Source organism: Mirounga angustirostris, unplaced genomic scaffold (genome assembly GCF_029215605.1).
Source record: "Mirounga angustirostris isolate CCGP_5_RB_7025 unplaced genomic scaffold, mMirAng1.0.hap1 SCAF_8, whole genome shotgun sequence".
Taxonomy (NCBI): Eukaryota; Metazoa; Chordata; class Mammalia; order Carnivora; family Phocidae; genus Mirounga; species Mirounga angustirostris.
Genome location: NW_026991716.1, coordinates 31690207 through 31706577, shown reverse-complemented (window position 1 = coordinate 31706577; position 16371 = coordinate 31690207). Strand labels below are relative to the sequence as shown.

At 46.3% G+C, this 16371-nt stretch overlaps 1 protein-coding gene across 10 annotated transcripts in view; it reads left to right on the top strand.

Moving 5' to 3' along the window:
- Window positions 1-16371, top strand: part of TCP11 (t-complex 11) — a 64927-nt gene that overhangs the window by 31790 nt on the left and 16766 nt on the right. For 3 of the 10 annotated variants that reach the window (XM_064597493.1, XM_064597492.1, XM_064597491.1), the window contains one exon: window positions 13346-13483. The exons of 5 other annotated variants lie outside the window; for them this stretch is intronic. In XM_064597493.1, coding sequence (XP_064453563.1) covers window positions 13346-13483 — 138 coding nt within the window. Of the gene's footprint in view, window positions 1-13345; window positions 13484-16257; window positions 16355-16371 lie in introns of all 10 variants that reach the window. 2 more of the 10 variants (XM_064597490.1, XM_064597494.1) reach the window with 2 other exon arrangements.

The window sequence follows — 16371 nt, the reverse complement described above, 5'->3', positions numbered from 1 at the left end:
AACATATATCCACAAAAAGACATGCTGGGATATTTATAGGAGCTTTATTCATAATAGAAAAAACTAGAAATAACCTAAATATCCATCATAGATAAATAGATAAACAAATTGTGGTATATTCATACAGTGGACTACTACTCTGCAACAAAAAGGAAAAAACTACCAGTAAGTGCCATGAAACAGATGAATCACACAGACATTATGCTGAATCACAGACATTAGACACAAAAGACTGGTGTTATGGACTGAATTGTGTCCCCAAATTTGTATGTTGAAGCTCTAACCAATGTGACCGTATTTGGAGACATGGACTTTAAAGGAGTAATTAAGGTTGAATAAGGTCATAGGAATTGTAGGACCCTAATCCAATAGGACTGGTGTCCTTAAAAAAGAGGAAGAGACACCAGTGATGTGCCCACACAGAGAAAAGGCCATATAGGGACATGGTGAGAAGACAGGCATCTGCAAGCCAAAGAGAGAGGCCTCAGGAGAAACCAAACCTGTCAACACCTTGATCTTGGTCTTCCAGCCTCTAGAACTGTGAGAAAATAAATTTCTGTTGTGTAAACCTACCAGTCTGTGGTATTAGATGGCAGCCCCCAGGTACCTCCCCCCTTCCCACCCCCATGTATTTTTGCCCCAACCATCCTTCTGGAACCTGTGTTCTCCCTGAAACCTTGAAAGTGTGCACTCCTCACACTACACCCCCAAACAATTCTTTTATTTATTTTTATTTTTTTTAAAGATTTTATTTATTTAACAGAGAGAGACATAGCGAGAGCAGGAACACAAGCAGGGGGAGTGGGAGAGGGAGAAGCAAGCTTCCCGCAGAGCGGGAAGCCCGATGTGGGACTCGATCCCAGGACCCTGGGATCATGACCTGAGCCGAAGGCAGACGCCTAACGACTGAGCCACCCAGGCGCCCCAAACAATTCTTTTAAATAAAGAAACATTTTTTTAAAAAGGTGGGGGCACCTGGGTGGCTCAGTCAGTTGGGCATCCGACTCTTGATTTCTTTTTTTTTTTTAAAGATTTTATTTTTATTTATTTGACAGAGATACAGCGAGAGAGGTGGGAGAGGGAGAAGCAGGCTTCCCGCTGAGCAGGGAGCCTGATGCGAGGCTCGATCCCAAGACCCTGGGATCATGACCTGAGTGGAAGGCAGACATTTAATGACTGAGCCACCCAGGCGCCCGCGACTCTTGATTTCTGCTCGGGTCATGATCTTGGGGTCATGAGATCGAGCCCCAGGGCTCTGCGCTCAGCAGGGAGTCTGCTTGAGATTCTCTCTCTCTAGCTCTGGCCCTCCCCCTTCTCATACACGCACGCATACTCTCTCTCTCAAATAAATAAATAAATCTTAAAAAAAAGTATCAGGGCACCTGGGTGGCTCAGTTGGTTAAGCATCAGACTCTTAATGTTGGCTGGGGTCATGATCTTGGGCTGGTGGGATTGAGCCCCGCCTTCCACTCTGCTCTCGGGGTGGAGCCTGGTTAAGATTCTCTCTCTCCCTCTTCCTCTGCCTCTCTCCCCCAGCTCACACACACTCTCTAAATAAATAAATAAATAAATAAATAAATAAATAAATAAATAAATAAATAAATAAATAAATAAATAAATGTACCTGACTAATACAATTATATAACTACATTTACATGAAGTTTTAGAACAGGTAAAACTAATCTATAGTGACAGAAAGTAGATCAGTGGTTGCCTGGTGCCTGGGATGAGGAGATGGTTAGTGATTGAAAATGGGCTTAAGGAAATTTGGGGTATAGTGGAAGTATTCTGTTTGACTATGGTGGTGGTGGTGGTTACCTGGTATATATATTTGTCAAAACTCATTAAACTGTATACTTGAAGTTGGTACTTTTTAAAAAGATTTTATTTATTTATTTGACAGAGAGAGAGAGAGCACAAGTAGGCAGAGAGGCAGGCAAAGGGAGAGGGAAAACCCAGCTCTCCACTGAGCAGAGAGCCCGACGTGGGGCTTGATCCCAGGACGCTGGGATCATGACCTGAGCTGAAGGCAGACACTTAACCGACTGAGCCACCCAGGTGCCCTTAAGTTGGCATATTTTATTCATAAAAATTATACCTCAATAAAGTTGATTTTATTTTTTTATTTTTTAAAGATTTATTTATTTGAGAGAGAGAGAGCACCTGTGGAAGTGGAGGAGGGGGAAAGGGAGAGGGAGAGAATCTCAAGCAGACTCCCTGCTGAGTGCAGAGCCCAGTGCAGGGTTCAATCTCACGACCCTGAGATCAGGACCTGAACCAAAATCAAGAGCTGGACGCTTAACTGACTGAGCCACCCAGGTGCCCCTCAATACAGTCAATTTTAAACAAAATATTATGTAAAAAGTACATACAAGAACCCTTGAATGCAATGTGAGGGAGTCATGAAGTCTACCAATGCTTCATATCTTTCATTTTGCAATTTTGGATTTTTAGAGACGTGTGTCCCCTGCAAAGGAAACTGTGGGTAGTCTCAGCCCTATGTCCAAAAAGGGATGCAGATGGAGCTCTCCATTCTAAAGGCCCATAGAGTTATAAGCATGTATTTTCCATAATTTATTCATGAAAAATAGCCAAGAATAAACATTAACCAACATTCAGAGATATTTTGTACTTAAATTTATAATGTAAAATTGCGTGTCTTTCTTACCAAGTCCCCATTTCTATCAACAGATGCTGGTTTTATTTAGCCTGGGGGTGAGTCCTTCCTGGTGTCTTGTTCTCTAGCTTGGACTGGGCACTGCATCAAAGCCCCTCTGGGATGCTTGCCTAACGGAGACTGAAGGCTCCCGCTGAGGGACTAGAGGGTGTCTGCCCTAATTAAGAGGGAAAATTACCATTAACCTAACATAACAACTCTTCTTTTTTCACCATAGAGTAGAAAGGAGAGAGGGGCGCCTGGCTGGCGCAATCATCGGAGCTGGGATTGTGACTCTTGATCTCCTGGGTTGTAAGTTTGAGTCCCACATTGGGTGTAGGGATTACTTAAAAATAAAAATAAATTAAAAAAAAAAAAGAAAGAAAAGAGAGAAAACTTGGATTTGAGATTTTAAGTGTTTTCCAGCTAAAATATTCTCTGAGTTGCTTTTCTGTGCACTCATTCACCTATATAATGAGTTATGTCTCTGTGCTAAATTTTGTAGTAAGGGCTGGGGATACAGCAGGTAAGGGGAGAGACATGATCTGTGCCTTCACACTGCTAACATTCCAGTGGGAGTTGGAGGCTGTAAGCATCCCAAGTCAAACTGACTCAAACAATAAATGTATTGGCTTGATGCTGGGGAATCTTAGGCAGGAGGCTGGGCTGCAAGGGTTCCATGAGTCTGAGTAGTGAGGCTGGTACGGACACGGACGCCACAGACAGTTCCCGGCCTCCCACCACAGCCAAAGTCTCCGGTAAAGACCGTCCCTTCCAGACAGAAGCGTGGAATGGAGCCTCAAGGGGACTTCCCATTGTGCCTTATTGGCCTGATTTGTGTCACGTGCTCTCTCTGAACCAATCACCGTAAGGGAGAGGGGGTTACCCTTGGACAAATCAGGCTGCTCCTTGGAAGTGGGTGGGGCAGGACCTCGCGGGGCTTGTCTCAGGGACCAAAAAGTAGAGTCCCTGCTTTATTCTAATTGGGTCAAATTAACTCAAATAGGCACATTGTGAACTTAAACATTGGTTCCAGGCAACTGTTAACCCTTCAGCAACTTCCAGAAGCATTGACTTCAAATACTGGCTTCAACTACAAGCTAATTCAAGGGGGTAACCTTAGACAAAACATTCCAGAAATGTCCAGTGGTTTCGCTATGTGACTGGAGGGGCGGTCAGGAAAGCCTGCTTGAGCTTGCTTGAGCTGGCTCCAGAAGCACACGGCTTGGCTTTGAGTTCCCCGTCCTGAGCCTTTGTAGCTGGGTTAAATCCCTTAGCCCTTGGAACCCCCGTTTCCTCTCCTATGAAATGGGCACCGTCTTGTGGGATTTGTGAGAGGACTAAATGAGATAATATAGGTGATGCCTCTTGGCACGGTGCCTGGTTCGCAGTAAGCGCTCAGTATTACTGTTGAACCCGTGCGGAGCCAGACCAGCTGACAGCATCACTAGATACACCTGGATGCTTCCCAGTTTGTATCTGACCCACATCTCCATCTTCTCAGAATCTGATTTTAGGTCGCAGTTGATCAAGAATAGGAGTACTACTTACAGGTATTTGTCAAGGTTCTCTCTTTCACCTGTACTCCTTTTCTCTTGTGTTCCTCTGGCTCCCCTTTTAGGAGGTTATATGAAAGACTGGTCAAGGGCGCCTGGGTTACTCAGCCGGTTTAGCATCTGCCTTTGGCTCAGGTCCTGATCTCAGGGTCCTGGGATCAAGAGCCCCACGTCTTCTTGTGAGGCTGCTCGCTCAGGGGGACTCAGCTTTTCCCTCTCCCTCTGCCCCTCCCCTCCCCTCCTCATGCTCCTTTTCTCTCTCTCATATAAATAAATAAAATCTAAAACAAAACAAAACAAAACAAAAAAACTGGTCAAAGGCTCTGAGGTCAGATTCCCAGTGTTCAAGTTCTGGTCTTACCACTTAGTCCTTGTGCAGCTTTGAGCAGGATGCATCTATAAAGCAGGTGTACAAACGATATCTTTTAACAACATCATAAGGGTGTCGTGAGAATGGTATTAGCACATCCATGTGAAGGGCTCTCTGAGGGCCTGGCACATACTAAGCATTTGACGAGTGTTGTTTGGCATTTATTTATTTATTTTTTTAAAGATTTTATTTATTTATTTGAGACAGAGAATGAGATAGAGCATGAAAGGGTCAGAGGGAGAAGCAGACTCCCTGCCGAGCAGGGAGCCCGACGTGGGACTCGATCCTGGGACTCCAGGATCATGACCTGAGCCGAAGGCAGTCGCTTAACCAACTGAGCCACCCAGGCACCCTGTTTGGCATTTATTAAGACTATTTCATCTATCAACCATGACTCTGGACTCTATTCTTGTTATCCATTTATCTCAATCTCTCTCCCTAATTCCAGCTGCTTATTCCTTGCCTACCTGCTTAATATTTTCTCATAAAGATCCAACCAAAACTTTATTCTCAGCCTGTCCTAAAATACACCTACAGTACACCTGTCCACTCTTCTCTTTCCCCAAACGTCCTCCTCTACCTCCCTGCCATCATTCTTCCATTAATGTCAGCACTGATAGGAAATGAAGGACTTGGATTCCTATTTCATGCTATCAGAAAGCCTTGTTTCTCTCTCTTCCCAAAAATCCTCATAGTTGGAGGGTCATCCCACCCAGCTTGAGGGAAATGAGGACAGAGCTGTAAAGGGACTGGCCCAAGGTCACCAGCAAGTGGGCAGCGGAAAGAATTCAGGCCTCCTACTTTTGAGGTGATTCCTCTCTCCCCAACCCATGGCCGTTTCTCTGTGCTACAAAACCACTTTGTCCCAGTTGCCCTAGGGGCCCTGGCAGACTCGCAGTTCCCAGGGTTGGGGAGGCGAGGCTGGGGGTCCCCAAGTAGTTCTTGAAACAATTAAAAATCCGATTTCGTAAGCCAAGTCTCCTGTTACCCTGAGTTGTGTGTTGGGGAAGGGGGCAGGCAGAGTGCCGTGAGGGGCGGGGGGGGGTGTGGGGGGTGGAAGGTCTTTTGAGAATTTCTAAGCATTGTGAACAAAGTAAACCCCAAACTGTAGGATGTGAATCATTCTGAATGTGCCTCTGTTGGCCACCAATGGGTACAAGATATGTAAATTCTGCAGGGGTTGTGAGTGGTTTAGCCAGTGTTTTTCAATGTTAGAAATTCCAAGCATGGAGTCAGCGGGTGCCCAGGGAGCCCTCCATTTCCCTTCCTGCAGTCCCATCTCTCTTAGCCCTGACAGATCTTTGGTAGGTAAGGCGGGAGCTGACAGGTGCTCGGTGGGGGCCACATGCAGGCCAGGCTGCAGACTCCAAAACAGCCATCTACTCATCATGTTCCTACTTCCTCAGACTATTGAAGTCAGAAAATTCTTGCCATTCCTGAGCTAGTAAGGGAGACTCAGACCCAGTGACCTCCTTTTGTTCCCGCTGGGGGCGGTAGCCCCTCGGCCAGCTTCACCCGTCCCAACCAGCAACCAGCTCGTCCCAACCAGCTCCGGCTTCAGCTCCTAGTCCGGTGGGTGGAGGAAAGGGGAGGGCGAGGCACAGCAGGAGTCGACAAGCTAAAAAGAGGGTGGTACACTTTCTCCATTCTCCCACTCCAGGGGAAGAAAAAAAGGCCCGAAGTAAAGCCGGAGTTTAAAAAGGATCCCCTGTTCATAGACACAGAAACTAGACGAGAGGTTATTGCGGGCTGCGAAGGAGGGGGGTTGGGAGGAGGGGCGGTGGGGGGGTAGTTATGGTTTAATGGGTAGAGTTTTTTGTGGGGGATGATGAAAGGTTTTGGCCATACATAGTGGTGATGGTTACACACCATTGTGAATTTAGTTTATTAATGTCACTGAATTGTACACTTACAAATCGTTAAAATGATAAATATTATGCTATGTATTTTGCCTCAATAAAAAAATCTACAATAATTTTTTTTTTCAAAATCCCATTCTCTGCATTTCTTTTGAAACTGACTTCAAATAGACTGGTCTTCAAATCTATGCAGCTGGATTCTTTGTCAGGAGATCATTATACTTTGCTTTAGGCTGGTAGTTCTAGAGAATTATGGATGACAGGAATGATTGAAACTGATTTATTTCTCAAGTGTTTGAGATTCCTTCATCCCTACCCAATAATGTCTATTCAGGAAGAGCTTGTCTTGACCAAAGACAGAAAAATAAAAGAAAATGTACAGGCCGCCATCTAAAGTGGGCCTGGTTTAAGAAAATCTCCTATGTGAAATCTCAGATTTGGAAAACAAATTGGTGGCTGATAATTTGCCTTACAAAAGACTGATTCACTTAACAAAAGAGTTTACTCAAAGGTTCCTTTAAGAATTTAGCTCCCTGGTGCATTTAATGATATTATTGGATTAAAAAAAAGCCATCCGACCATTCAAGGACACTGCACTGTAAATACGTGAATGCATTGTATTGTGTTGTAAGAGTGGGAATAAAAGAGTCAGGACTCTTTGACAAATGGATCATTTTGGGCCAAAGTAACACAAGGTGGGGGGGTGGGCAGGAGGGGAAAGATGAGTTTTCTTGGCCTAAAATCTGGGCGGCTTTCTGGGAAGGCTTTGGGAGTTTGTGATTTATTTAAGACCAGCTAAGCCCAAGGCCTGCAATGTGTCCATTTTGAGAACTTATGGTCAAAGTTTCTACCTCTGCCCATGCTGACCCCCCATCACCTGCCCTCATCATAAAGGCTCTCAGGTGTGAGCTCAACTCTGTCTTGCGATGCAGAAAAATATCTCTGTTGCCAAAAAGCGGATTCTCTCTGGTGATGAAGAATGATCCTTATTTATGTCTGCATAGGTACATTCTGGGGCCCATAAAGGTTTAATTGTCCCTCTAACTAGTTTTTTTAAAAAACCCACAAAGAGGCTGCCAGGTTTCCCCAGAGTTTAAAACCAACTGAATGTGGTTCTGTGGAAACTGCTCTAAGTGTGTAACTCGCGCCGTGTCCTGGGGCACAAGGCGGGATTGTTTTGGGGAGTCGAAAGACGCAGCTCTTAGGAGGACTTTTAAAGTCAGTTTTTGTGGCTTTGGGCTGCTGCTGACCCTGGCTTGCTCTGCAGCAAGAGAGAGAGAGTTCCTCTCTCTCACCGCGAGCCTACTTCTGGAAGTTACTCCCAGGGTGCCACTGCCCCCTACCGCCGCCTTCAGGTTCGGGGTGGGGGGAACCTCCCTGTCCCAGGACCTGAAACACTCTTCCTTTTGTCTCGGACGTTGTCTTTGAGGGTTTAAAAGACCCTCAAGACAGAGGAGAGTTGGAAAGAGAGGAAACTTGTCTGAGACAAAAAGAGAAAGACAGACGCTGGTAACTGAAACTGGGTCCAGTCAGACACAGTTTGCCTGGCCGCTCCAGTGTGTGGGGAGAGCTATGGCTCATTCTGCATGGCTGCTTGCTCGTGCTGTCGCTAGGGACTGGCCATCTACTATGTTCCAGGCACAGTGGTAAATGAAACGCAGACCGGCCCTGCTCTCAGAGAGCCTACGGTCTGGCGGGACAGTTCCACACTGAATAAAGTTAATTATGCCAACAAACATATAATTACAAACTGCAGTGAAGGCTCTGAAGACAACATAGGGGGTGTTGAGAGAAGCAAATGAGGTTCATAGACGTTTCCCTGAGGAAGTTAGGCCTTGTGAGGTGGACCTGAAGAATGAGAGGGAGTCAGTGAGGTAGGAGGGGGATAGAGGAAGCAGGAGGATCCCAGAGGGAAGGGACAGCATGTGCAAAGACCCTGGGGCCGGAAGGAGCAAGGGCCTCTTATGTATTGCTGGTAGAGTGAGATGTGGCTAAACAAGTTGGATGTTTAATGTGGCTGCTAGAATCTTCTTTGTCCTCTCTTTGAGCCCCCTTTCCTTAAAAGACTTGTAATGGTTTCCCCATTCATCACACTTCACTTTGAGCTTCAAAGGGCTATGTCCAGACTGCCCCCAGATTACTGAAACCTTTCTCACACTCCTCTTTGGTTCTATGAAGAGAATACATTTATCAAAAGACTAAAGCAAATAGTTTTGACATGCGGTTCTGTACCATAAGGGAGGCTATAATGAAGTCAGTCCCAGTTTACATGATTCCAAATGGTTTCATTTAAATGTCCCACCCTGTATTTACGTGTCCCTACCACTTTAGTTGACTGTTTATCTTCCAGTAGTCTACTGAACTTGCAGGCTTGGCCTCTATGTAATTCCGTCTCTTACTTTTTCCATTCCATGGCCTGTCATTTACATTTTTCTTTAGGAAATGCAAATATTTATTTACGGTATTAGTTTTTACTCTTGCTTAGCCCTATATATTATAGAGTACACAGACTGTGATAAGGGTTCTAGTTCTGTATTTTTCCATAAACTGGTGGTGACCTTAGCCAAGTCATTTAACTTCACCAAGCCTAAGATGCTTTGTAAAATGAGGTGTTTTTCATTTCTGTTATTTTGTTTTGTTTTATAAAGCTAGCGGATCCATATTCAGGATTCCTCTTAATTCTGTGGTTCTGTACCTCTTACAATCATCCAGGAGTATTCCTCTTACATTTTTGTCTTTATCAACCCCTCTTTCAGAATATCTTTGTGGGTAGGACCAACTCTCTGTGTAATTGCTTTTGTATGGTAGCAACCAGGGTTGTATTTAGCAAATGGAAACAGAGCATACTGTTGGGCTTGGTTAAAGCTCACATATGTGGGGAAGTGGTTGAGGAGCAGGAACATTCTAGCTGCAGGCCTGAGATTCCCTTAGACTGCTTCTCAATCTGGGGTGTATGAACCCATAGGGGTATATGGAGGTGTGCCAGCGAGTATAGGAAGCCCTTCCTTCTGGAACAAGAATTCTACTCAAAGATTTGAGGAAAGAAAATTGACTTTAGTATTGAGACAAATATGGATATATTGTGAATAGAAGATAAAAGTGATACGATTTTTAAAAAAGATTTATTTATTTGAGATACAGAGTGAGGGAGAGGGCAGGAGTGGGAGGTAGAAGGCAGAGGGAGAGAGAGAAGCAGACCCCCCGCTGAGTAGGGAGCTCGGCCGCGGGTCTCCATCCCAGGACCCCGGGATCATGACCTGAGCCGAAGGCAGACATTCAACCGACTGAGCCACCCAGGCACCCCCAAAATCATATATTTTTTTATTAACATAAAATGTATTATTTGTTTCAGGGGTACAGGTCTGTGATTCATCAGTCTTAAACAATTCACGTACCCTCCCCAATGTCCATCACCCAGCGACCCCATCCCTCCCACCCCCTCTACTCCAGCAACCCTCAGTTTGTTTCCTAAGATTAAGAGTCTCTTATGGTTTGTCTCCCTCTCTGGTTTCGTCTTGTTTCATTTTTTCAATCATATGATATTTTAATATGAAAGGAGAACCCAGGACTATACAGCTTGGGGCACCTACAATGTGAGAGGAAACGGGGCTTTTACTTCTGTCCTTGGGTTGCTCGAGAAATACTTGTCTTATGGGTCTTTGAGATATGTACACTTTCTTAGGGTAAAGGTGTTAAGTCACTCAGGAAGGGCATTCCTAATAAATAGCGGACATGTGTGGAAAATCCAATTTCACCCATCAGGAGAGTTTAAAGAGGGTCCTGAGGTTGAGAGGGAACCAGGCTGAACAAAGGACCCATTTCCAAAAACCAAATCGGTTACACAATCTTGCTTAGTATCCTGGCCAAAGGCTGGGTTCGAACTGATCCAGACATCTGGAAGATCTCTCACCCTTTCTCTGACCTCCAGTATTTCTTCTTGTCTGTACCCCCAAATCTGGTAGTTACCAACCATTTTATGTTAGTTATTTTTCTTGTTTATACAGCTTCTCAGCTAGAGTCAGGGAGGTCGGGTGAATTAAGAAAAAGTGTAGGATTGAGCGTCAAGACCTTGCTTGCCACGTGACTTTTGGTTACTCCCTGAAATCTCTCTGATTCCCAGTTTGCTCATCTTTTAAATGGTGCAAAATAACACCCGCCTTGCCTACTGAACAGGTAGGATTGCGAGCAGAGCATATGGATTTGCAATGTAAAAACATTTTGTAAATCATTAAACAAAAATCAGTTATTATTAACTAAGACCCCAAAGGGAAGGAGGGCATATCTCTCGAATCATCTTTCTATTCGCCTCAACTTTTAACTTTGCCTAGTTGGTTCTGATAAACTATTAGTGATAAAGATCATGAAATGCTGTCCCCAGGCTGACCCTGGGAAAACTCTAATTCTGTCTTTCTCTCCCACCCCCATCCTTTACTCCTTTTCTGGCTTCAGTCCCCAACCCCACCCCCACATGCTCCCATACTGCTATTTCTTCCCACTGCCCCTTCCAGAGAATTTGGGTATTAAGAGGACACTTATAGAGGTTGTGTAATGTATATGAATGAACTGCTGGAGCCAATTTCAGGCATCAGCAGGGAAAGTTTTGTGGCAATGCCATTTTTGTGGGCAAATGAACTGGTGTCATTCTGGAAACTTTCTCCCGGAATAAAAATGCCCAAAGAGAACTCTGGAATTTTTTTTTTTTTTTTTTGAGACCTAGCCTAAATATCTCCCATGTAATAATGAAGAATCACATTTTCATTGACCTCTTTGCTGAAGTCAGACAATTTCTCTCCCTTCTCAGTTTGGGGTGAAGGCCAGCCTGCTTCACAGTTAACATCTCTGAGGGAAATACCAGGAAAGGTTGAGGGGGAGTAAGGGGCAGGTTTAACATGTACTGGATTAAGAACGCTTCAGCTAAACAGTAACTTTACTAGGCCATTCCCCTCATATCACCTTGACCTCAGGGTAGAGTGGGCTTTCTTTCTTTTCTTTCTTTTCTTTTCTTTTCTTTCTTTCTTTCTTTTCTTTCTTTCTCTTTCTTTCTTTTCTTTCTCTTTCTTTCTTTCTTTCTTTCTTTCTTCTTTCTTTCTTCCTTTCTTTCTTAAGATTTATTTATTTGTCAGAGAGAGCAAGCACAAGCAGGGGGGAGGGGCAGGCAGAGGGAGAAGCAGGCTCTCCCCTGAGCAAGGAGCCGATGTGGGGCTCAATACCACGACCCTGGGATCATGACCTGAGCTGAAGGCAGCTGCTTAACCAACTGAGCCACCCAGGCGCCCCTAGAGCGGACTTTTGCACATATTGCACATTTTGCAGAAATGTGTTCAGCAACTCACATGCAACTCTTGATCTTTGGGAGAGTGAGTTCAAGCTCCATGTTAGGCATAGAGAGGAAGGAAGGGAGGGAGGGAGGAAGGATAGAGGAAGGAAGGAAGGAAGGAAGGAGGGAGGGAGGGAGGGAGGGAGGGAGGAAGGAAGGATGGAATGAAGGCGGGAGGGAGGGAGGAAGGATAGAAGGAAGGAAGGAAGGAAGGAAGGAAGGAAGGAAGGAAGGAAGGAAGGAAGGAAGGAAGGAGGGAGGACGGAAGGAAGGAAGGAAGGAGGGAGGGAAGGAGGGAGGGAGGGAAGGAAGGAAGGAAGAAAAGGTTCTTAGGCCTCTTCAAAATTTTCCCTTTCAAAACGCATGAGTTGTGCAAGAAAAATCCACATTCCACATTAACAAAACAGGGATTATAAGAACTTGCTTTCTTACAGGCAATACTTTCATCTTATGTTTTATTTTATTTTTTTAAAGCAAGCTTTTGTTGTAAGGAATCAAGTCAGTTAATAAAGAGGGATAGGAGAGTAGGCAGTGGACACTTCCTTTTCATTTTTCCTCCCAAAGTGCAGGAATTGGAGGGGAGGGTGGTCACTCCCGGTCCTCACATCACTTCAGGGGCAACAGAGCAGACCCGGAGGCAGGCGTAGGAGGGCCGCCCCCAGGTCCAAGCAGAGCCCAGGCCAGGAATTCAGAGGCTCAGCCTCCATGGACCGGCAGCTGGCCAGGGGTCTCGGTTTCCACACCTGTAGCACGGCAGCACGGCCCGGCTCTCACGATGCCCTAGAATGTGCTAAAAAGGAACCACCCTCCTGGGTGGGGACCTGTTTCTCGGACTACAGGAGCCGGCTGAAGAGAAACGAAGCACCGTGCGCCCTCTCTCCCTCAGTAGTTCCAGGGGATCTTTCTCGCGGGGGCCGGACGTGCCCGGCAGAGAGCGGCCCCGCAGGCCACGCAACCCTTCGAGCCCACGACGACCCCGCACCAGCCCGACCGCCTGGGCGGGCGGCGGACTGCGGGGTGGCCACGCGACCCCGCCCGTTGCCCCGGGAGATGGGCGGCGCTTTGTTCTCAAAGCCCCGACTCTCCCACCCGGCGCCCCCGGCGGGGCGGGCGGGGGTGCGCGCGGGGTCGGCCCGGGCGTCTCCGCGCCGCCGTCAGGCCCCTCGCGGCCGCCCGCCCCCGCCGCCGCGCCGCGGTTGGTACGACCCGGGCCTCGAGGCTGCGCGGCCGCGGCGCCGAGCCCAGAGCCGGGCCGGTCGCCGGGGAGGAGGTGAGCGGCGCGGAGCCGAAGCGCCGAGGGCGCCCTCTGCTGCCGGAGCCGGGGAGGGCCCGAGGCGGGCGTCCCGGGCGCGGAGGGCCGCACCCCGCGCCGCCCGCTCGTTGCGCGCCCAGGGCCTGACTTCTGGGTCCCCGCACCCCTCCTCCAGGCTCCTTTGTCCCGCCTGTGCCCCGAGAGGCCCTGAAGCTGGCCACCCTGCTCTTTTGGTCTGGCCGGGTCGGGCGCGCGCGGCCGGACTCCGGGCCCCCGGCGGCAGTTGGAGGGCCCCCTTCCCCGACGCCAACGGCGCGTCATTTCTCCCCACCCAGATTCCATCCGCAACATGCCGGACGTCGAGGAGGAAGCGCCCCTGAAGGATCCGGGCGATGCAGGGTGCCGGTCCCGCAAGCCCGAAACGTCAGCGGCGACCCGAGAAGACCCGAGCGGCCCCAAGGACCGCCCGGCCTGTAGGTCCCGTCGCCGCTCGGGGGCGCCCAGCCTGGGGCGGGGCGGAAGAGCGAGGGCCCGCCGTCCTCTCGTCGCCCTCCCCGGCCTCTCGGGTTGCCCTTCGCCTCGTCTCCCCCCGACCCAGCCCCTGCTTACAGGCCCTAGGCCCCCTGGACCCGGAGGTTGGTCTAGGAGGGAGAAGTGGCCCGGGCGGGATTACGTGGCTCTGACAAGATTCGAGGCCGAGCGCGTTCACCGCCATCGCTGCTGTCGTTTGAATTTGTAGGTGGAAAATGGCGGACACTTGGGGTACTTTCGAAGAACCCGAGTGATCCTGGATGGGAATCACTCGGCGCTTCATGGACTCTGGAAGTCCTAAGCTCTGGGCGTCCGTTCTTGAGCTCTGTACTTCATGTTCCTCTTGGGTCTCAGGTTTCTTCTATACTTGCGTAGGTCGAACCTCACGGGGACTCCTCCTGCATTTCTCTTCTAGTAATCCCTAGAGAATTTAAACAGGCATCAGTCTGAAGACCTGTCCACATGTAAGAGTTTAACTCGAGTTAAACTCTTGAAGATTAAAACGGGAAAAATTAGTTCAAGGCCCTGGTACTCTGAAGTTGAATTGCGCTTGTTTCTCTGGTGGCCACGTGGGGTCGCTGCCGGCTAACAGAATGGCCCCAAAGTGACAAATTGGTGCATAGGAATTTATTTAGATAAGAATGAACCTGATGTGTGGGCGAATGCCAATTTTTTTGTGAAAACAGTGTAAACAATTTAAGTTCTTCGGGTGGCTATTTAAATGAATCCATAGGTAAAACAACCCTAAAGTGAGTAACCAAATTACCCCTTAAAAAAAAAAAAAAGAATTTGACATTTTGTGGATTAGGTTGACTTGTTCAGTTACTGTATCATGTTGAAAATTTCTTTGTCCTTGGGATTTGGATTTTAAAACTCTACTTTAGTTGCACTTTCCCTCGAATTTCTCTTTGGGCCTTCCCCTTTCCTGAATTTTACAGCTGTTGGGAGTTGCCTAGCACAACGGAACTTGGGAGCAGCAATCTTGTCAAAGTAGGCTCTGAACTTGGACTTGTAGTTGGAAAGTGTCTCTGTGGAAAATCTTTCCCTCAGTCCTTCAGTAAGCTGCTATAACTCAATCTCCCTTGGAAGATTTTCTTTTATTTCTCATTTCGCATTAGTGAGTTAATGGATTGTCTGTTTACATATTTGACTGTGTTTTGCCATTTTAGCTGAAACCAAAGGCTTCGGAGAGGCTGCAAAAATAAAGGGAACTTCAACTGTCCACTTAAGGCTCAGTTCATCTTTATGTTTACCTAAGCAAGGGCTCAGTGGCTTTTTGGTAAATTTGCAATCACCTTTTACCCATACATTTTTATTTTATTTATTTTAATTTTTAATTTCAAAGTAGTTCAACTTTGTTGAAAGGTAAACAACAACAAAAAAGGTGAATGCCCCCACTGTTAACATTCTGCCACATTGCGCTTGCTCTCTCTCTCTCTATATGTATTTTTGTCCTTTCTTACTGAAAGTTAGGGTCATGACTTCTAAAAACTTCATCATGTATCTCCTAAGAATAAAGGCATTCTGTGTAACCTCTTTTCTACAATAACTATTTTTCCTTTTTACATTTTTAAATCTTCTTACTTATGGACAACTTAAACATTTACAAAAGTAGACTAGTATGATGAGCCATGTTTACTCATTACCCAGCTTCAACAGTGACCAACTCATGGCCGATCTTCGTTCGTTTATATCCCCTCCATATCTGGGAACCAGATATTTTTCTGTGGACAAATTATGAAGTGCTATTGAAAGAGAATGAGAAAACACGATTTACTGTGTGCAACTTTGTTCCACATACTAAGTGATCATTCTGAGTATTGTGCCTGTTATGTGAGAATGGGCTCAGCTGGGTCTGTAGTAAGAACAAATGCTAGTGCTGGTTTACGACACAATTCTTCACAATATTTAGTGAAAGGAAATAAAGATGTAATGGGTTTTTTCCAAAGCTAAATTGATTCAGTGTACAGGGCTCCTCTTTATTCCGACAATATTACCTTTCTGTTTTTGTGTGTGGGCGGGGGGTAGGGGTGTTTTTGGTTTTGGTTTTTTTTGGAGGTTAAGCTATTCTTTTATGAAGCGATGGTTTGGTGGTGGTAGAGTGGATTTTTTTATTTGCTTATTTGCTTGTCTCACTGTCCACACTTGGTAAAACAAAAGGTTGGCAAGTTGTCGTCAATTGCTCAGAAACTTTTTGGGAATGTCAGTAGCCTGTAAAATCCTAACACCTGGGAACTCCTGCTTTTTGAGACCAGGGACACTGGTGCCATTCAGTGCCATCTCTGTGGAGAATTTAACTTTCATCAGAGGCAGGAAAAGGAGAGCAGAATCAGAATGCCCTTAGATAAATGCTTATGTTTGCAAATCACAAATTATTGTTTCTTTGCTGCTTTAATTATTACTTTACTTTTCAAGAGAAAGGCTTGTAATTAGTTTTTGTTATTTATAAAATAGCTTCTTTGTCCTCCCTTACTCCCATGCTGGACTACTCTAGGCACAGAGTTCAGAAAACCTAAATGACTAGAACGGTCAAATGAGTTGGTGTAAGATCAGTTTGATGAATCTAAATTTGGGACCCACTCAGAGTGAGTCTCTGAATAAAATAGAAATTCGGAATGACTTGTGTCCACCATAAGTTCTTTTTTTTTTTTTAATGGAGATTTAATTGATGTTAACATTAGTTTCGGGTGTACACCTGAGGATCTTTCTGTCACAGGTCTGATAGATACAGTTGACAACGTTTCTAAGCTGAGCAACAAGATTGGAATGAATCATGATTTCCACATGGAAGAAAAGGTTTCCCCTCCAAGCAGGTACCAGCTCTTCTGAT